Source organism: Fringilla coelebs, assembly GCF_963513975.1.
Source record: "Fringilla coelebs genome assembly, chromosome: Z".
Taxonomy (NCBI): domain Eukaryota; kingdom Metazoa; phylum Chordata; class Aves; order Passeriformes; family Fringillidae; genus Fringilla; species Fringilla coelebs.
The window spans coordinates 65,567,366-65,588,494 of NC_140031.1; the positions used below are offsets into that span (position 1 = coordinate 65,567,366).

Genomic DNA, 21,129 nt, shown 5'->3' on the forward strand with positions numbered 1-21,129 from the left:
ATTTAAGTTTTTAAATGACAAGGTCACTAGAACTCATGCACGCTGCAAAAAACGTCATGCAGTAGTTAAGGTAAACCATCCAAGCAGTTTTTATTCATTAATATTCATAAATACACACAGCAGCTTCATTAGAGATTTTTCATTTTTTTTCCTCTTCAGTTTGAATGTGGAGTATTAGGAGAGCCTTTTGCATGTCAAGGTACAGGACACAGAGCCCTCGGCTCTGCACTGCAACCTACATTTACCTGCTAGAAGTAAAAATTAGTTAAGTGGAAATGATTATCATATATATCTTTTCTCTCTTTCTTTTGAATGTACACAATGTAACAAGAGTGACAGACCTGAAATTACAATCACCAAAACAAACCCAAGATAGTTGTTGTCCACTTTCATTGGCAAATACAGCACAGAGGACATTGTCTGCAAAGTGGGATGTCATCAAAGAGGAGGTGGAGGAGGCTCATTTCCTTTATTACTCTCTTTTAAATTTAGGTTTTCTAAAGCAACATCTAGAGGCATAATATCTACACAGCCCATAGCACCAAAATCTGCAATCTCCCCCCGCTCATCCTCATCTGAGGAGGAACTTTCTTCCTGCATCAAGGTGGACAGTAGAAGCTCCTGAACAAACAGGCTGCAGTCTGCCCGTTCGCTCTCCATTGACTGACGCTCTGCTTCTGACATCTTCGGATCATTCAACCTGGGCAGCAGCAAGGGAAGAGAAGACAGAGAGTTGCTGAAAGCCCATTTCACTGATGACACCAGGGACAGGCTGAGATGTGCTCAGAAAGTGCTCCTTCAGGACAGTCCTACCTGCCCTTCAACACATCCAGCACTTCAGTACAACAGGCATGCCTTTAATAACCCACCCCTTCTCTGCTGCTGCAACAGCATTTGCAGTGGAACCCAAAGTTAGAGGAACATCAAAAACTGTTTGTGAGGTTTCCTGCTATTCAAGGAGTCTTTTAGGGAGGGCTGGTGCCATTTCCTGGACATGCAATTATATACCTCCTTTGTTTCCACATCAACTTGTAAGTTCACATTGGCTACAAAACACATCCCTGCACGTGTAAAGCCTACTATGCATGGATTACTGAATGTAATGCCACTTCTCCTAAGGTACACTGCATGACCTGATAGTGGCAAAGAAACTGCTCACTCCACCTCTGAAAGTCACAGTCTGTGACACCTGCAGGTCCTTTAATTAAGGTTCTCAAGTAAACTTCTGATTGAAAGATGTCACATAACATTATTTTGAACTTATATAAAAAATCCACTTGATTAAAATTCAGGCTCAGGAGCTGTTAAAATTACCACACTCTTCCACAATCCCAGACAAACAGAAGTATGCTTGCAGAGGGTGTGGCAGGGGAGATGTAGAAAGTATTTTTATTTCAGATCAGTGGTCAGTGTTCTAGAAGAACTGGAATGACACAGGAAGTGAATCCTCTTTTAAATAATCCTGGGGTCCAAGTATAATTTCTAAACTAGGTAAATATTCTCTTAATGCCATCCTCTGCATGTGCCTGAGTTTTAACATATAAGCTTCATCAAGCTCTGTATCTCTACTAGTACTAAGGTAAACAGAAATTATAAGAGGTAAATACTAGTAAATACACAGAATGAATTACCTTGTCAGAAGGAACTGGGAATTCTGGATAGTCTGCTGACTGTTTTCTGTGTTAGATGTGTTGGTTGTTGTTGTAGATTGTGTCATAGTGGTGTTGACATTGATCGTGTTGGTGCGTCTGGTTGCATTGCGTGCAGTCTCCAGTTGCTGTCTTGCTGCCTGTGCATGTTGTCGTTCCAACTGCAGTTGCATCTGCAGCTGCTGTAACTGAGAAGCAGAGGGGCCAGAGGAGTTCAGCTGTCCTCCTGCAGAACGCCTCACACCTGATAGCTGGGATAAAAGCTCTGCCAGAGAAGAGAAAGCTTTTATGACTTAAGATCTTAAATGAGCATTACAGAGCACAATAAATAACACTCCAAATTCCAGTGCATCAATTCCATTCTCAACTAACATCAAAACCCAACAACGCTCAGACAAGACTGTGAAGATTAATGCCCATAAAGACTAACTTATGCAGATGTAGTCCAAATAACAAGATGAGGTTTAAAGTCTTGACGACAGCTGAGCCAGTCTTTTGCCAGGTAGAGCCTGGCAAAAGAGAGTTCTCTGCAGCCACCCTTTGAAGCTTCAAGCCAAAATAGCCACTGACTAAGAAACTTCTTTATTTTGGCTTTGGATGGTGACTTTTTTTTCCTTTTAACAAGTGTTCCCTCAAAACACAAGCTTCATCTTCCCAATTATCTCAGAGGGAGGCTGTGCTGCAGCAAATTCAATAAAAGAAATTTAGTTAAGAAAATATAGTCAATTACTGCTTCACTTCAAAAGCATTCTGTAAGAATTCTTATTTCTGCCAGAAGTATGCAGAAGGCGTAGCAATTAAAAACTCTAAGTCTTTCAATTCAGAAGGATGGAATTCTCCTTGCAAACTTTGTCCACAAAGTTTTTTTTTAATAAATATTAGCAGTGAGTTACTGCATAGTGCATTACTCCAGAACCTCTTCTATGCCCTGTGCAGAAGGTACTTTGTATCTCAGATACCTGCTGCAGTTGATGCAATGATAGATGAAACATGGGACATTCCTGCTCCTGTCCCTCTCCTCTACATTACAAACTTACTGTACAGGTCATGACAATTTTTTTTCCATTGCACTAACAAAATGTAATCATACTAAAACAAGCTGTTTTTGAAGGAACAAAGCAAAATACAAACTAGAGAGGTAGAGTAATTTTCAACAACACTGATAGCAGCACCAAAATAAAGTAAATTTTAATTACTAGAGAATGCCACAGGGAGGAAAATACTGTTTAAGAAAAGTAACTGATGCTATAAATTTAAATAGAAAAATCACTGTGATTTTTCCTATTTATTACTCCAGTAAAAAGGCAGATATGTTAAAACTCAGAGGCAAGATTAAGATATATTTATTCTCACTGTAATCTAGAGCTTGGAATATAAGGAAGCAGCATTTTGGAAAGAGGTGTGAACTCAAAACAGTCCAGGAACAAGATGGACACATAGCTCAGTGCACTCTAAATGTAGAAACGCGTCTTCCACGAACAAAGAATAGATGCAGCAGAATGACATTTTATCCCACATTTAATGCTGCTAAGTGGGAAGGTCCTGCAAGGCTGAAAACAAACTTCAGCAGTCACCTCACATTTTAAATGAACTGAAGCAGCTGCTCTGGTGAAAGAAAGAGGATGTCTTGCACTGGAAACTTCAAGAACGTCCTCCCTCTTTGAACAAACTCACCTCTAACCTCACTTAACTTGTTTTTTTTTCCTCTTTCTGGGCTACTTCTTCACAGCTAATTTAATGAGTTACATCAGGGCACACCAGGCCAGCAGAGCACCAGAGCCAGCAGAAGGTGGGCAGAGGGGACCATGATTAAGGGAGGCAGTGGATCCACAGCTCCCCTTCAGGGGCAATGCCTCATTAAGCCAGGTGGCTGGCTACCTCCCCCTGAAGAAGTCACAGCCTAATAGCAGCAAGCTCCAGTTTGAGCATTGTGTCTCCTCTGCATCTGAAGTAAAGGTGGATTTGTGGCAGACATTCTGAGGTTTCCCTGACATATTGGTATGGTCAAAGACCATGGCATTAAAAGGTCTAGACTTCCCCATAGACGAAATTGTATTTGTTTTCAGAATTGTCTTGATTCTCTATTTTTTCTTCATTGTAAAAAAAAAAAGCTATTTTCATATCAAAGGTAGAAATAGAACAAACAAGTTATTCCTGGGAATCCTAAAGACATGGCCTAATTATTTTCTGAGGCTGACAGTAAGAACACCCTTTCCCTCTTCACCTGCTCTGTGGGATGCTGTGCCTGTACATGCAGCTTCACAGCAACAAAGAGCAGGGCAAGCACTGACACCTTGCATTCTCCTTCCCCGGTGGAAGAAGGACAGTGGAGTAAAATTTGTGGTTACAGCTCTTACCAGCTATAGGATCCATGGCTTCTCTATTGCTTGGAGAATACGAACTCTGAGAAGACGAAAGCCCACCAGGGGAACTGGTAGTAAAGTGCATGTTTGATCTACGAGCACGGGGGCCTCCCAAACCCCGGCCTGGGTGGAACATCCTACGTACATGCCGAACGCCACTGGATTCATCGTAGACAAGAAGTTAAGGTAACAGAACTGTTTGGCATTGAGTGTTAAACGACCATTAAAGGACCTTTGATAGGTCAAATACTCAGGTATACTGTTCTTGATTCATAAAGTAATAATTCAACTTCTGAGGCAAAACTAAAGTACACTGTAGCTCTGCTACAGGTCAGACTTACTGAGCTGATAATTTTTTTTTTATCAAACTTTTCTATGAAAACCCACACACATCCATGTTCAGCCAAGCTTACTCTGAGACAGGGATTTTAGTTCTCCCTTCCCAATTCTTACAGTAAGTATCAAAACTAATAAAAACACTTACTACAATTCCTATCAGAATAATTACCAAATTCCTTTTGACTTCTGTACTTCATGCTTTTATCCAAGAAATTTCAGTCTTTAGGAAACTGTAGGTTTCTGGAGTATTCAGCACATCCATACTATCTCTTTGTTTCACCTTTCTTCTTACAGCCAAAGAAATATCACTAATTCCAGTATGATAAAGTATCATAATGATGCTTTTCATTTTGCCTTTTCCCCCCACTTCCCCCTATCACATGCTTGTATTTTGTGTCACTTTTAAAATAGGTTCTCATATAAATTTTGATGTAATTAACAAACTTTAAATAAAGACTATTTTTGTCAAAAATTTGTTAACATTCATTCCTCCAAGACAGTCCAGATAAGGCTAAGGCTTCTTCCTAAAAATCCCTAGTATTACTCACTAGTGAGAAATGAAATAGCATAGACTTTAATATTTTGTTTTAGTGCTATTATTATTTAGCTTAGATCTCCATCTCTTACGCTTTTTATTTTTGTAATAGTATGATTACCTCTCATATGGTATCAATTTCTGTGTAAGGGTAGCGTCCAATGTATTCTTCACAAATCACAGTTATAGAACAGAACCTCATGATTTCATGGAGATCAAGAACTTAAGACTGAAAGGAATGACTTGACTTCCCATGGCAAGAGAGAGCTTCTGGCCATTACAAGAAGACTTTACAGAACTGTTAGTTATGCTACAGTGTAAAACTTAACATCTAGGGTGTAAAAGAAAAACTTCCCCAGCACAGAACACACTCTGCTTAGTACAGAGCATCTTGCACCTCTGAGTGTGCCAATTCTGGGTGCTGCTGGAATTGCTAAATGAGATGGACTATAGACCCTATGTAGTTTTGCAAGCTTTTCATAACTAAACATGTTAAAACAGGACAGTATCTGGGGATTTTTCGAGCACACACAGGACTCTAGGGTAAGTTTCCCAATCGCAGCTTTATAAGTGTTTTGAGATAAATGTCATTCTTCAAATATCAGCTAAGCATGCACTTGAGTCTTACCAGCTATGCTAGAGTAAGAAAAGACTTTGCAAACATTATCTTGTGAGAAAACATTTAAACTGAATGCTCATGTGAGAACTATTTGTATGATTAATGCTGAAAAGATGTATTTAATGAATTTTCAAATATTTTCCTGCTAAAGAAAGAAACTGAGTTTTAAAGAGTTGTCACAGACTGTAGGAATAAATGACACACCTTGCAATAGCTGCACAACATTTGTAGTAAGAAACACATGCAGTGTTTTGGGACAACTTTAGGGGAAAACAACCCAAAATCAGAATTAAACAAACACATCTAATTAACAGCTGGTGGACAAGGCCACCTCTCAGAACTGTAGCAAATCCAACAAAATCTTACTTCAAAGTGCAAAATAAACTTTTACTCTAGAAAAAGTGCAACTCAAGAGCCTTCTCTATCTCCTTTTTGTACATAAAGGCAATTACAGGGCACAAAGAATTGTTCTGTACAGCTTCACCTTCATATTCAGCAATATAATGGGGTATCAGAGAGTCATGGTTCTTATTTCCTACAGTACCAGAACCTGAGTGAAAAAGAGCATCTTCTCTTCCTTTCTTCCTTCCTTAGATCTCCCTGCTGCTAGATACAATGTAGAGCCCAATGTCAAATAGTCGCTTCAAGATACTTCTTATCAGGTTTTGGAAATTTGACAACACTGGACACCAACACAACAGAGTACAAGCAGGAAATTCTACAGGCATAATCTTTAATCATGGGCAATGTACTCCCAAAACAGATCCATTTTGGGATGACTGATACTGAAAACCTTACTCTGTATTTGAAAAAAGATTGTCTTTTCTGGCTCAAACATTCCCCAAGTAAAAGTCATCTGGTGGTATCTCTGGTACTAGGGGGGAGAAAACACAGCAGTAGCCTGAATTCTAATTAAGTATCTTGTGCATTTCAGTAGGAAATTAATTTAATTCTGTAGCTGGGAAATTTAAGCTTCCTGCCTTACGGTTAATATTTGAAGCCCACACTTAGAATTCTGGCACACTGCTCTGTAGTTATGTAATTCTGGTTAGAAAAAGTCTAATTAGGCAGGTGCTATGAAAATCTCAGAGTTGGTACAATGAGGAGAATTAAAATGACACAAACTATATCAGCCATCAAGCAACATACCAAGGCTGTCCAAAGACCAGGGAAGATCCAGTGGTCTGGAAGATATTCTCCCCTCATCAATCTTATCCTACCTCCTCCAGAAAAGGAGGATGACATGACTCCTGGCTGCTAAAGACCACAGGGATGATTGGGATCAAGCTCCCATGGCCAGAGCCACCATGTTCAGCACCCTGCTCCTCCCCAGTGCTGAGAGCTCTACTCCTGCCCCAGAGAAAGGCAAGTACAGGTAACTGCTTTCATCTGACTTTGTATCTGTTTCTGCATCACTTTTTCATCATTCACCTTTCACAGAGCCAATCCACCCCAAACTCCGTTATACTGATCCAATTATTGCACATTAATTAACCTGCACATTTAGTCTGTCCTGATCTTAAACCATGCTAATACTAACAAACTTAAATGCACTCAAATACAATCATAACTGAAGTGGAGCCATCACTCAAATGCTGTTTCCCTTCTATTACTATAATTAAGTCTGTTTGATAGGGTTTGGATTTTTTTTCCCCCAACTGCTTGAGCTTACATTATTCTTTGTTCCTTTTTAAAAATCTCTGAACAAAAAAGCCACTATCAAAGTTATAATGCAGTCTTTTTTTCTGTTTGTTTAAATGAGACACAAATGAATAATTCAGAGATTACTTACTGTAGGGATGCTACATAGCTTGCATGTCATTAAATAGAAGCCCAAACTAAAAGATATTTTATCAGTTAATCTGAGGGAACAAAAAAAATTTAAAAGGAGACAAATTTTCCTATAACACTGATGAAAAAATCCCAACAGTTACAGCTGATATCAAGCACAGATAAATGCCTGTAACTGGCTGCCAAGGTAACTGAAGGACAACATCCTATTTCCCAGAAAATCTGAAGGTTTTCTGAGTTGTATTACAAAACTACAAAACTAAATTTTTAAAACTACAAAACTAAATTATTAAGACTTTGTGTTGAAAGTAGCTGAACAACTTTACAATCTTTTGTTACAAGCAGTTATGCTTGAATCATCTTTATGTCATAAATATCTACAGCACTGAATCTGATACGTAAAACAGCACCAAGAGTAATCATGAGGCAGGATAAAACACAGTGCCAGTAGGAAAAAACCTCTGTATGTCAAAATCCTTTATATGCTTCTGCTGTTAGTCTGACAGCTACACTTTTTTAAACTAGGACTTTAAACACTTTCAAACACTTTTTTTATTTTTGACACACATATCTTTAGCAACCTAAGTTCCAGGAAATCAAAAATATGACCCTTCGACTATAAAAATCAAACCAATTCACCGTGACTACTAGGTGAAATAGTCTAGCCTCTTTGCCTCAAATTGGAAAGGATATTAAATCTCTAGGAGCTCTGTGTTCCAGTGTAAGATGAGCTGCAAAGTCATCTGTTACGTGATTCGGATCCCCTCCAGGCAATGCTGCACATATTGGACAAATCTGAAATGACAAAGCAAGGAAAAAACCCAGCTTTATAAATATTACAAGAAAAGAACTTGTATCAAGTCAACCATTAGACATTTGCTCTTATGCTTTAAAATAACATTTTGATATTCACAAACACCTGGATATCAACAGAATCAATAACCTCTGAAAAATTACAAAAGTACAGACATTAATTTAGTCATTACTTTATGAATTTCAGAATACTATGAACTTCAGAAAACCAGAGCTAGGATTCTCAAATCAATTTGCAATGTCTTGAAAGTTAGTATTTTTGCATGCCAATTCTGCCACAAACAGCAGAGTTGAATCATACAGGAATGCTATTTGCCTGCTTGACACACATCCCAGCAGAGGAATCAGAATGAAACTGCCCATATTTGCTAAGTATCAAGCTGAGACCATTCCACATTCAGGCAGTGTAGGTTTGGCAGAGAAGGGCTGGTCTCCATATCCCTCTCTGCAACAGTATTTTGAGAGCAGGTACTGAGGTCTCTCTTCAGTTTTGTGGGTTTTTCCCCCCCACTTAGTATTTGGCTGGCAGGTTTTACTTGTTTTGTTTTTTAAACTGAAGTACAGTTAAATAAACAAATAAGGCAAATATCACCACTACTACTGTCATAATTATGACTTATTCTTTGAATGACTCCACAAACAGCATCTTCCATTTTTCTTTCGTTTTTCATGTGTATACTTAATCTGTTGAATGTAGACCTCAAAAGACCATAAGCATTAAGAACACCTGTATAAAAGAGCACACATCTACTGTAGTCTCATGGAGGTGAGAACAAGGTCTTGAAATAAGTTTACTGTAAAATCTCAGCTGCTTTTGACAGGAACTGCTGCGTCTAATTCCACTTTAATTTTAGTGACCAGTCTGAAAAGAAAATCAGGCATTTTAAAAGCTTTTTGCTACAACTCCTCCCCTTTTATTTTCAATGTTCAGCTTTCTCTCCAAAGATTTTTCACCAAGTGCGCTACATGGCATATCTCATCACAACATAATATAATAAATATTCAGCTATGCCAACATATCAAAGCTACCATTTAGAGATGGGTGTACATTGGACAGATAGTTTTAAATTCCCTAAACTTTATTACAGCTGCCTAATCTTCTCATATCAAAAGAATGCAAGACCTTCAAAGCAATCTTCTTTTATTTAAGCTACTCTGAGGAAGCAGAAACCCAACACAAGAAGAACAACCCACTCCTGAAAACAGGAAATCACCAGAAAGTTCTTTGTTAACATGACAAAAATTTGTGCATATACTCATACCTCAGAAAAACATCAGTTAAGAAAAGGTCATAATGAATACTGAGTAAGAAGGAATCAAAGTGTCCCAACCCTAATTCTAAAAATCAACTAAACTTTCAAGAACTCTTGACTAAGGAAAGTTACTCAAATACTGTTATGCACAAACAACAATTTAGTTAGGCATAAGCTCTAACACAGCCACAACAAAGACTGCTGGATCACTGATTAAGCGCGACACAGAGCTAAAAGTCATTGTTAATTATAACATGCATGAACAAATGGTGCAGATGAAAGGCAAATGTCAGAATTTTCTCTTGAATTTATGAGTATTTGTATTAAGAAATCATCATGCAACCCTGCATAATGACTCTAAAAGCCTAAGTCAATCCCCCTTACAGAACATCTGCCAGTTTCCAGAACTGTGCTTGTATTAGCACTACTTCCCCGTTTACATACAAAGTAACCACTTTAAGTGACAACACTTCTGTAACCTCAACAAGAATGACTGAGATCTTAAGAGGATGAACAGGGACACTGAGACTGACTCAGACTGTCCATTTCATTACTGCAAGAAAAAGCTCTCCCCACTTTTACCACTGAAGTATCAACAACAGAGTGCTTACAATTCATCTTCAAGGAGCTTAGTAATGCCTTCCCGAGGGTGAGAAAGCTGCTGCAGTGCAAAGTAATAGCTAAAAATTAGCATCTCTGTTATGAAACAAGACTGAAGAGATGGCATTTTATGAAGTCTACTAAATCTCTTTTTATTTACAATGCTAGCAGACTTCTGGTTGAGCCCTGCATTTCATCTTGACCAGTCAAACTAACCTGAAACTTCCAAGACCAACAAAAATAATCATCATACTGATTTCCAGATTCCTCTCCCTCACAACTCTATTCCCAGATTGCTCTGCCTTACAACTGTAAACCATTGTCCCTAGATATTATATGGGTGAAGAAATACTGGTTCTATAGAAGAGGAAGGGGGCTCTTTGAACAGGAAGAGCTGCACCCCAGCTGCTCTCTCACTTTGCCCTTCAAGGGAGAGAGCAGCTGCAGTGCATTAAAAGCACTGTCTAGATGGAAGATGATCGATGCAGATCTTACATCTTGGAATTAAGAAGAGAACACACAAAGGGGATGCTACAGGGCATGTCTACTACAGGCCACCTGACCATGAGGAACAAACAGATCAGACCCTCTAGAGACACAGAGCAGCTGCCTCACACTTGCAGGACCTGATCCTCGTGGAGGTCTTCAACCACTCCAGCATCCGTTGGAAGGACAGCACAGAGCGACTGCAATCCAAGAGGCTCCTGGAGTGCTCTCAGGGTAACTTCCTCCTCCAAGTGACAAAGGAGCACATGAGGAGAGGTGTTATATGGGACTTCATAATTACCAACAAGGAGAGGCTCAGTTGGGATGTGAGGGTCAAAGAAAGCCTTGGCTGCAGTGACCTTGACATAGTGCAGTTTGAGATCCTGAGGGCAGGGAGAAGATCAAAAACAAGCTCATGACCCTGGACCTCAGCAAAGCAAACTTCAGCCTCTTAAAATATATGCTCAGAGGAGTCCCATGGTGTATGAATCAGGAGAGTAAATGGGCCCAAGAAAGCCTGTTAATATTCAAAGATCATTCCCCCCCTAACTCAAGAGCTCTCCATCCCACTGAACATAAAGTTAGGCAAAAATGCCAGGAGGCCTATGTGGATAATCCAAGATACTCCTGGACAAATTCAAACACAAAAAGAAAACATACAGAGGTCACCCTCCTAGGGTAAGCCAAAGCATAGCTTACCATAAACATTATCTGAACATCACAGGGCAATGCAAGCAAAGCAAAAGCCCAAATGGAACTGAATCAGGCAAGTAACATCCAAGGTAACAAGTCTTCTAGAAGTGCATAGGAAATAAAAAGATAACTAGGGAAAATATGGGCCCATTGCTCAAAAGATGTGAGGCCTAGTTACACATGACACGGTAGAGGATGAAGTACTGAATACCACCTTTGCTATGGTCTTTACAGGCAAGACTGGTCTTTAGCAACTCCAGGCCCCAGAGAGCAGGGCTAAAGTCTGGAGTACTGAAGAAATTCCCCTGACGGAAGAGGATTACTCTGCAGAATACTTGTGAACTGGAATACTTAAACCCACCATCTGCAATGGGTGTGATGCACCAAGAGGTGTGGATGGAGCTGCCAGATGCGACTGTGAGCCTCTTCTCAGTTTCTGAACTATCATGGTAGCTGGGTGAGGTGCCTGAGGACTGGAGCAAAGCAAATTTCACTACTATCTTAAAGACAGGCAAGTAAGAGGAGGACCTAGGGAACTACAGGCTGGTCATCTTGCCCTGATCCCTGGGAAAGTGAGGAAACTATTGCTAACTATTTTTAGGCACTATTAAACACAAGAAAATCATCAAGAGCAGTCAGCACTGGCTTCACAAAGGGGAAAACACGCTTCACCAACTTCATAAACTTCAATGCTGAAGTGTCTGGCCTGGTACATGACTGAAGAGAGGGGAAATTGCCTACCTGGACTTCAAGTAAGACCACTGACATTGCCTCTCAGAACGCTCAAAGATGAGTTGTTGATGATCAGGCTGGATAAGCAGAGTGAGGTGGAGTGCAAACTGTATCAGTGGATGGGCTCAGAGGGTGGTGATCAGTGGGAATTCTGGTAATTACACAACACTAGAAGTTGGCTACAACTGGCTGATACGCTAGGGTGCTGCGCTGCCATATAGAGTGACCTTAAAAAACTGAAGAAATGGGACAAAAGGAACTTCATGAAGGGTAAGTACCATGTCTTGCACCTGGGCAGGAATAGCCCCAGGAATCACCACACACTGAAGGCCAGTCATATAGAACACAGCTTTTCAGCAAAGGATCTGGGGTCCTGGTGGACCATGGGCCAGCAGTGTGCTCTTGTGGCAAAGAAAGCCAGTGGTGTTTTGGGCTACACTGAACAGAGAGAGAGCTGCCAGCAGGTCAAGGATTGTGATCTTTCACCTTAACCCAGCACCAGTGTCCAGTTTTCAGCTCCACACATGCACACACTGAAAAGCTCAGTAAAAGGAAGAAGGGAGGAAAGGCTGAGAAAGATGGAACTGTTCAGCCTGAAGAAGGCTAGGGTAACAGAGGACAGATCTTAGTCCACGAATACCTGAGGGGAGCCTGAAAGGATGATGGAGCCACGCAGTGACAGGATGAGAGACAGTGGGCATAAATTCAAACACAGGAGCTTCCTCATAAACATCAGGAACCACTGAAACATTTTTCACTGTGAGGATCACCAACCACTGGCACAAGTTACCCAGAGATAACTGTTGTGGAGTCACTATTAAAGAACTGTGTGGACATGGTCCTGCGCAACCAGCTGTACATAGTCCTGCTCAAGATGACCTCCAGAGATCCCTTTCAACCTCATTCAGACTGTGATTCCTGTCTGCAGATACCTACCACTGTTGTACTTATCAATGCCTACACCTGAGAAAAATCAGCAGAAAAGTAAACTTATCTACATCGCTCTGAACAGAAAAATGGCAAAATTTACCAGATGAAAAATTATTTTGCTTATTCTTTGAAAAACTGGGGGCAAAAAGCCTTTAAAATACAAATAATTCTGTCCCTGTGAAGTTCCCTTACATCCCTAAAAATACATGTCTAAAATAAAACACATCTTCAAAAGGTGATACCCAAAGGACTACAAGCTCAGTATCCAAACCTAAGTAATTGTCTGAAAGCCTATAACCACAAACATTTAAAATCCTAAATATTTTCCTCTTTACTAGTCTTGTAGCCCTTCACTATCCCAATAAGGGTACGGCACCCTAACAATTTTATGTGCTTGCACACTAAATATTTACCACATTCCAGATTCAAAACTTAGCACAAACAGTAACAACCATATTCAATTATTAAAATATTGTCCTTTATCACTGTTTGGAACAACAATACAGCATGTTGCAGACTGATGCATAAAAAGAAAAGTTTTGTGGTGTCTTTTTTTTCACACATATAACTCTTTCAGGATTTACCAGAGTAGCAGCTGTCAAGAATCACAAATTTAGGCTTTATGTGTGGGGTTCTAGAAGTCAGAACTGCAAACAAGGGCATGTCAAGTTTAAAAACCTGGGATCTGCAAATACTCAATGTTTGGAACATATCACTGACATCAAGTGGTGCAAATCAGAACTGCAATACCAAGCCACCAAAAAAATGAAAGTCATCCAAATGCAGAACTTTCAACGGTTGATACTATGTTTGAAAGTTGCAAAGTTTAAGGAAAACTCAGAGAGACTGTAAAAATTGCAGCATGTGACTGAGTGAAATAATACATCACAGTGCAACTGATTGTGAAGTAAACAGTTCCCGTGTTTTTAAGAAAGATCCTAACACCTTTGAATCCCCAAAAAGGTGAACAAACACCCACATCACCTCTTCACCCAAATTCCTTATTAGGTTTGAAGAGTCATTCATTTTCTTCCACAGAATTCTTTGAAAATTAAGAAAACTAGAAGATTAGAATAGAGAACCTATTTATAACTAATTTCACACAATGTATTACTGATGAGTAATCCACTTCAAGCATCACTTTCTACCTAAGGGTCTAGGGTAAAACAGTTAAGCACAGAACAGCACACTCCATGTCGTTCTGCTAAGCTGCTAACCCAGTTTCTCCTATTCCCAAGGTCAATCAAGATAGTGAGAGTTAACATCTCCAATTAAAGTATTTCTGTTGAAACTTGTTTAAGAAGAGCACTTTAAACCACTAATGGTTAGGGATAGGGGAAATCCACCTCTTTTAACAAGAGTAGTTTTAAAACAATTATAGAATTCCACTGCATAAAATAGGAGGTCTATTAAAAAAGCTATTAGAAAATATAACAAACTATCCGCATGTCTTTCTCTCTCTTACAGTTACAGAAGACCGGCATAGCTGTAAGCTAGCAGAACAATTACACACTAATTATGAAAAGGGAGACACAGCTAGACAGGCTATGATGACTTCCTAAATTTTGTCTTTCAGTAAAACAATCTTCTAAACATGGCAGCCTCTGCATCAGGATAACAAACAAAAACTCTAAAAGAAGGAAGCAAGCTCAGTATATCATGATACCCATAAATCATAGACGAATTTTGATGTCATTCTCAAATGTAGGTATTTTCTCTTCAGACAAGGCATTTAAATGAATACATGCTTCAAGAAAGAACAGAAAGACAGTATTTCAGAAATGAGGCTGTTTAAAATATATTTCCACCATTAAAGCAAGTTCTGAGGCTTCTCACCACTTCTGTTGATGTTTCTGCATGCTCAGAAGTAACATGTTCTTGAAGAGATGTTTCCGTATAACCCATTTTCCCACAATAAGGACAAGTGAAAGACTGTGGCTGCTCTACAGAGAAAGCTTCTCCACCATAGTACAAATCTGAAACAGGAAGAAATTAAATAGAGGTTACTTTAAAGCAGTATCACCATTAATTTTGTTCACATCAACCTCAATTTATACACGTACTTCACTGCAGGCTGTACTAAATTAATCTGTTTTTTCATTGAAATGACTGTATTCAGGAGTGCTTTAGTCACTGATGAGAAAAACCAGAGACTACATTTTAATTTTGATTAGCACACATAACTTAGTTTTCTAATATTTACTAGGAAAAAAGACTTACATCGTGATGCTGCTGATACTGCCAAACTTTCACTTTTCCACTACTTTTCTTATCCCACACACAGGGTCAACGATGGTATGATATTTTTAATGATGAAATTTTAGAAGCTGATTTCTTGACAAAACCTCAATTCAGATCAAAATTTAGAAGGTCTCAGTGACACCATTTATGCCATAGTTGAACGACTACTTTGCAGTAAGTAGTTTCAGAAATGTCTCAAATATATAACATGGAAGTTTGACAGTGGAAAAGGAATCTTAGTATCTGTTACACACTGGCTTCAACTTTTACATGCACTGAATGTGAGCACTTGTACATTACTGATGAAAAGTAGGCACTTTTAAGTTGCTAACACAGAAGTTCCCCAAACTTCAGATGAAATTTTATTAAAGCATGCAAGAAGAGAACATTATTCTCTCTCACCCTCTGCAGGGTATTAAAATATTTTATATTTTAGAGGAAACATGAATAACAAGCTTCTCATTCACATCAATATGAAAAACAAATCCTAAAAAAACCAACCAAACAAGAAAATCTCTTAAATATCAAAAGACCTCTACCTATGAAACTCACTGAGAATGAATAAATGTATTTTCAAGTAAGGCAATGGTACCAACTCCAGCTTCACAGCTGAGCAAAAGGCCCAGGGCCACAACCCATCTGGAGAGAGTTGTAAATAGATGAGCGTGCACATAGAGGTATCTTTTCCTTGAATACACTGTTAGCTCAATCCAGATATCAAAAATTTTAGCAGTACACACAGTTCTATCACAGAGGGGGGAGGTCTGACAAGACTGTCAAAGCCTGTGTTGTTCCTTGTTTTCAAAGATTACAAAAAAAACCCCATTTATTCACTAACAAAATAAAAACCCGAGTACTTTGCAGTCTCCTGATTATACCTCTGGCATGTACTCCCACTCATACCTCCTTCCACATCCTTCTTGTAATATACATCAAACATACATGAGAATGCCAAACAAATGTGACTTTGTCTGGAAAAAGAAATATTAAGAAGTGTGTTGAAGTTAAAGCTGGCAAATCTAGCTATTTTTCCTTTTAAGTATACACCTCCCTTCTTTTTTCCTCTTCAACTTTAATCTCTCTTACAACCAAAATCTCTTTTCTAATGTGAAATAGAGATCACCAGATAAATTTTCCTTTAAATTAAAATCTAAGTTAAAAAAAAATAAGGTTGGTTATCAAGTGGTCTCATGATGGTGTCTGATTTTTAGCACTGAATGGGTATTTCTCCATATGTTTTGTTTCTACAAGCACATAAAAAATCCTACAATTACGAACAGTCATGTCCCTGACTACCAAGAGGTCCTTTGCTAATGAAGTTAACTAAGAATTAGAGGCAATATGGGAAGAAACAGAAACACCATGCCTCCCTGGCTGCAGAAATGAAGCAACCTACAACTGTGTTACCATTTTTCATTCACAAATCTATCAGTTTAGAATGCAATGTCTCCATGATTGAAGAATTGTTTCTTTTGACCACAAAGAAATCTTTCAGATTCCGAAATTTTAGTTCATTTCAAAGATAAAAGCAGGAGTCCATAATTCTTCAAACTCCTCTAGACCTCTAAAGCCCTCTGTTCAAGATGTCTAGGAAGACAAGTAAAAGTATTTAGCAAAGAAGTAAAATCAGATTCAGTCGCATCCCTCTAGGCTAAGATTCATGACCCATATTCCTCATCAATTAGGGGAAGAACACAAAGGAGTATAAGGATCACAACACTGTCTGTTGAGGACCCAATAATAGTTTATGAAGTCAGTTTTCAAGCACAGCAGTGTTTAGACATTATAGCTTTTCCTTGGTGGGGAAAAAACTCCAAGAAACAACCTGAATTAAAGGTGAAAATACAACCAAAAATATCAGCAGTTTTGCTTTTCTATCGATCTATAGCTACAAAAGTTAAATGTATACTTAATATTAAAATCTAACAAGCACATTCATAAAATTGGTAGGAGGTTAGTGAAAAAAACAGTCTCACAGAATCCCTTAGATAAAAGTTAATCTTTCAAAGAGACATCTGATTCAGGATTACATTTTCTAACAGCTCGTATTTTTGGTTAAGACAACTCTTTACAAGACTACACAGCAGTATGGAATTATAGTTTCAGCTTTCTTCATATAAGTAATGTAATTTCAATGTGATATATACATATAGATAAAAATGCTGGTATGACACAAGTATAGCGTACTTATTTAATCTTCTTCAAAATTTGAAGAAACCAAATGGTGGCAACACACCACCTGACAAAACAAAGTATGTATGTTCTTGTATCATTTATCAAGCAGCCGTATTACCCTCAAAGCTGCTTCAGTCTTGTTGCAAACAAACTACAACGCTCAGACTTAGCATGATACACATTTAGCACAAATTACCTTGTTTCAGTGTGTGAAAAAAAAACCCAAACCAAAAAACCCACAAAAGTCTCAAGCTGACTTCTGGAGAATCCAGTCAATCCCACACTACACATTATTATGGTGCCCATTATTTAATCAGTTCCCTCTGCCTAGGGAACAAAAGGTGGCAGGATCTTCTGACACACATGCCCCTTAGCTGACAAGTGAAGGCACTTCTGAACCATGGTAGGTTCTGTACTTAGATGAAATAACACAATATGACTGTCAGAGAATCCTACTAACAATTTGTATTACTTTGCTTGTCAGTATAGCCACTTTAATATGATGTGGTAATGGGCAAGCCACATGCTTAGACCCTAAAGCATTCTAACATGTTAAAATGTTTTTTTAGGAAAAAGGAAACTAGGAAATTTGCTGTGAACTTTTCCATTGTCCTGAAAAATTGACCTAAGAAGACCATAGAAGTACTGTGTCTGCCTGGTAAGCACATGCCTGTTCTTTACACAGGCCTATTACAATTCTACTCTTTGACCACTCTGAAATAAACTAACTGGATTTGTGCTTTAAAGGCTACTTCTCATTAAATATTAGACTTGATACTTTATTTTAAGCTCTGTCCCTCTTACAGCAGCGTATCATTCAGCGTATAATTTTTTCCAGTATCTCTTGAGGGGGCTGAGGAACAACAGCATTGCCATTTTCTGGATCCCATCTTGCTTAAAAATGAATATATATAGGTTATATACTGACTCCTGAAAGATAATTACAGCAACCAGATGGTGCAAGAGTGAACATGCACAGAAAACACTAGAGTTTTTAAATTGTTTTCAGTGTTCTCATACTGGCTCCTAGAATAGTCTGAATCTCAGAGAAAAAAAATCAAAATTTGTCAAGCTGAAAACAAAAGCTCTTTCAGCATACCTGAAGAAGTCCATCTTCTTGCAGTATATTCTGCAACATTATTACAGTACCTATGAACTCAAAGAACTGATCTCAACTTTCACAGAGGTAAACAGTATGTGACTTTTTCTACGCTGAAAGGATCATCCATGCTGTCAGCTGTCCACCACAAACAATTTGGTTGCAGCTTCAGGCAGAGTACTTTAGTGAACTCCACCAATACCTGCACCTAGACAGTGCTGCCCAGAGTGGTGGTGGGATTTAATGGTACAGGGGCCTTAGCATCACAGCAGATGGATGTTGGGCAAATGACTCACTGAGATCCATGTGCACTTCTAAAATCAGAAGAATAACAGTGACCTCCTCTGAAGTCGTTGCATCAGTTTTGCAACAGAAGGATTCCCCATTCTGCTTCCTTTCCCTTGATAAAATACTCCTTTTCCACTAGCTGTCCACCTTCCTGCATATCATAAGCAAAAACTGTAAGTTTACTGCTATTAAAGTATTTTCATATTGAAGCAAACCTGTCTACAGATAACAGTATTGAAGTTTGTCAATAGCCAAGTGAACTACAATTCACACACCCAGTTACACTAACAGCCTTCCAGTTTGTGTTTCTAGTAACATCTTCCTTACTTAAGAACATTCCCTACTCATAACTGTCATCATTACAAACACCCTCCTTTCATTTGACTTCCCACATCACGGGAAACTACGAAACACTTTATTAGTTTTGTGCTTGTGCTGGTTTCAGCTGGGATAGAGTTATTTTTCTTCACAGCGTGAAGTATGGGGCTATCTTCTGGATTTGTGTTGAACACAGGGCTGATAAATCAAGATGTTTTTGTTACTGCTGAGCAGGGCTTACACAGAGCCAGGGCTTTTTCTGCTTTTTGCACTGCTACAATAATGAGGAAGCTGGGATGCATGGGAGACTGGGAGGAGACAGGTCAGTCAGGACAGGTAACCGCAACTGACCAAAGGGAGATTCTGGACCATAATGACACCAATGCTCAGGATATAAAGTATATGAAGGGGGGAAGAAGGAGGAAGAGGACCATACTTGAAGTGATGTTGTTCGTCCTCCCAAGTCACCATGAGGCATGATGGGACCCTGTTCTCTAGATTTCTGACTACCTGCCTGCCTGGGGGAAGTACTGAATAAATTCCTTGTTTTGCTTTGCTTACGTGCACCATTTCTTCTTTCCCTATTAAAACTGTCTGGCTCAAGACAAGACTTTTCAGCTTTTACCCTTCCAATTCTCTATCTGATTTTGCTGGTGGAGAATGAGCAAGTAGCTGTGTGGGGCTTTGCTGCTGGCTGGGAATAAACCACTTAGTTGCCAATTTCACCCTTGAGATTATTTTCTTCGCAGACATTAATATCTAACCTTCGTGATTTTTAATATCCACTAATACAACTATCCTAACAACCCCAAATCAGATAATTTTAGATTACTTCTACCAGTTACTATTGATTTTCCGATTATATTTAACATTTCTTAGTGCCTAATTTTTGGCATGTTCCTCAAAGTCACATGACCTCCTCAAACACAAGGCCCTTTGAAAAGTCACCAGTTTCTTTAAGCATCTGTACAATACTGTAATGTACACACCTTTAGGTATATTCTATTCTAATCTAGAGTATTCTAGAACTCTAAAATCAAAACATTTTCTGAATGATGTCACAGATCTTTCTGAACTCTAAGGAATATGTCATTTATCAATTTTTCCAATTAATTCTTCATTCTATAAGCTTATAAGGTTGGTAGTAATTCTACGCCATCAGACTTTGCTGTGGCTCACAATCTGGTGATATTAATTGTTCTGCAGAGTTAATCAAACCAGAAGTCTTACTAGAGCTGAGCTGCAGTATTTTCTTTTCTGATACTAGTTCTATGGGAGCAAGGCTTGGAAATCTAGCCATATAAAATTTATAGACCATGTTTTCTTATTCTCATTTAGAGAATAAACAGCATAAACACCAAGCCAAATAGAAGTTGCCCTTCAAATCCTATTACCCATCTCAATACTTCACCGTGAACCTTCTTTATGCATACTTAAATAGTAAAAAATAACCCCTCTCTGTCTGTACAATGCACACACATAAAAGGCATTAAGTCAAAAGTACATTTATCAAAAACTACTGAAAGAGAAGTACTCAAGTTGCAAGAAACAAAACATAATTCTTAGTCATTCTCATTAGAGGCATTTTTTGAAAAAAGTATAGTTTAGAACAAGCTCTCATTGCAGCACACTGAAATCTGAGATATTTACTGTTAGTATGTTTCAGTCTTCTTACTGCCGTGATTAGTATTTAGTACTTACTAATATCCAAAAATAACTGCTGCTAACAAAGTTAAGAAGTTTCAACTGTGCATTTGAAACAGTGACCTCAATTGCTAATACTGTACAGAGAGGAAAAAAGAAAAGCCAGACAAGAAATATTTATGTTAAAATAGGGGCATGTATTTTTGATAATGCAATAAATTATTTCCTTTCGAACTACCGACTCCCATGATCTGGACTTCTGAAGTCATGACCAGGCAATCTCAGGGCAAGAGGAGACCTGAGAAATAAAAGAAAACTGAAGACAGCTTCATATAAAGGTTGTTTTAAGAAACTGCATGTTTCTATATGTAGCTATTCTCAAAACTTGAGACCAATAAAGTATAAATTTTACCTCAGTTCTAATCAAAAAGGCAAAGAAGCTAGGACTTTTGAGAAGCCATCATATTTAATGGATTCAAAAAATGAAGATTACAGCTGCAAGCGCTAGGAAAAAATACTGAAATGCTAGTCCCATGTGTTGGACATCCAAAGAAAATACAC

The 21,129-nt window shown here is 38.6% G+C and overlaps 1 protein-coding gene across 1 annotated transcript in view; it reads right to left on the reverse strand.

Annotated features, from left to right (window-relative positions):
• KCMF1 (potassium channel modulatory factor 1) overlaps positions 1–21,129 on the reverse strand; it is a 45,118-nt gene continuing 23,989 nt past the window's right edge. Inside the window, exons 3-7 of the mRNA XM_084225025.1 lie at positions 14,640–14,779; positions 7,990–8,091; positions 4,007–4,181; positions 1,632–1,914; positions 1–700 (exon numbers count right to left, since the gene is read on the reverse strand). Coding sequence (XP_084081151.1) covers positions 439–700; positions 1,632–1,914; positions 4,007–4,181; positions 7,990–8,091; positions 14,640–14,779 — 962 coding nt within the window. The 3' untranslated portion in view covers positions 1–438. The remainder of the gene's footprint in view (positions 701–1,631; positions 1,915–4,006; positions 4,182–7,989; positions 8,092–14,639; positions 14,780–21,129) is intronic.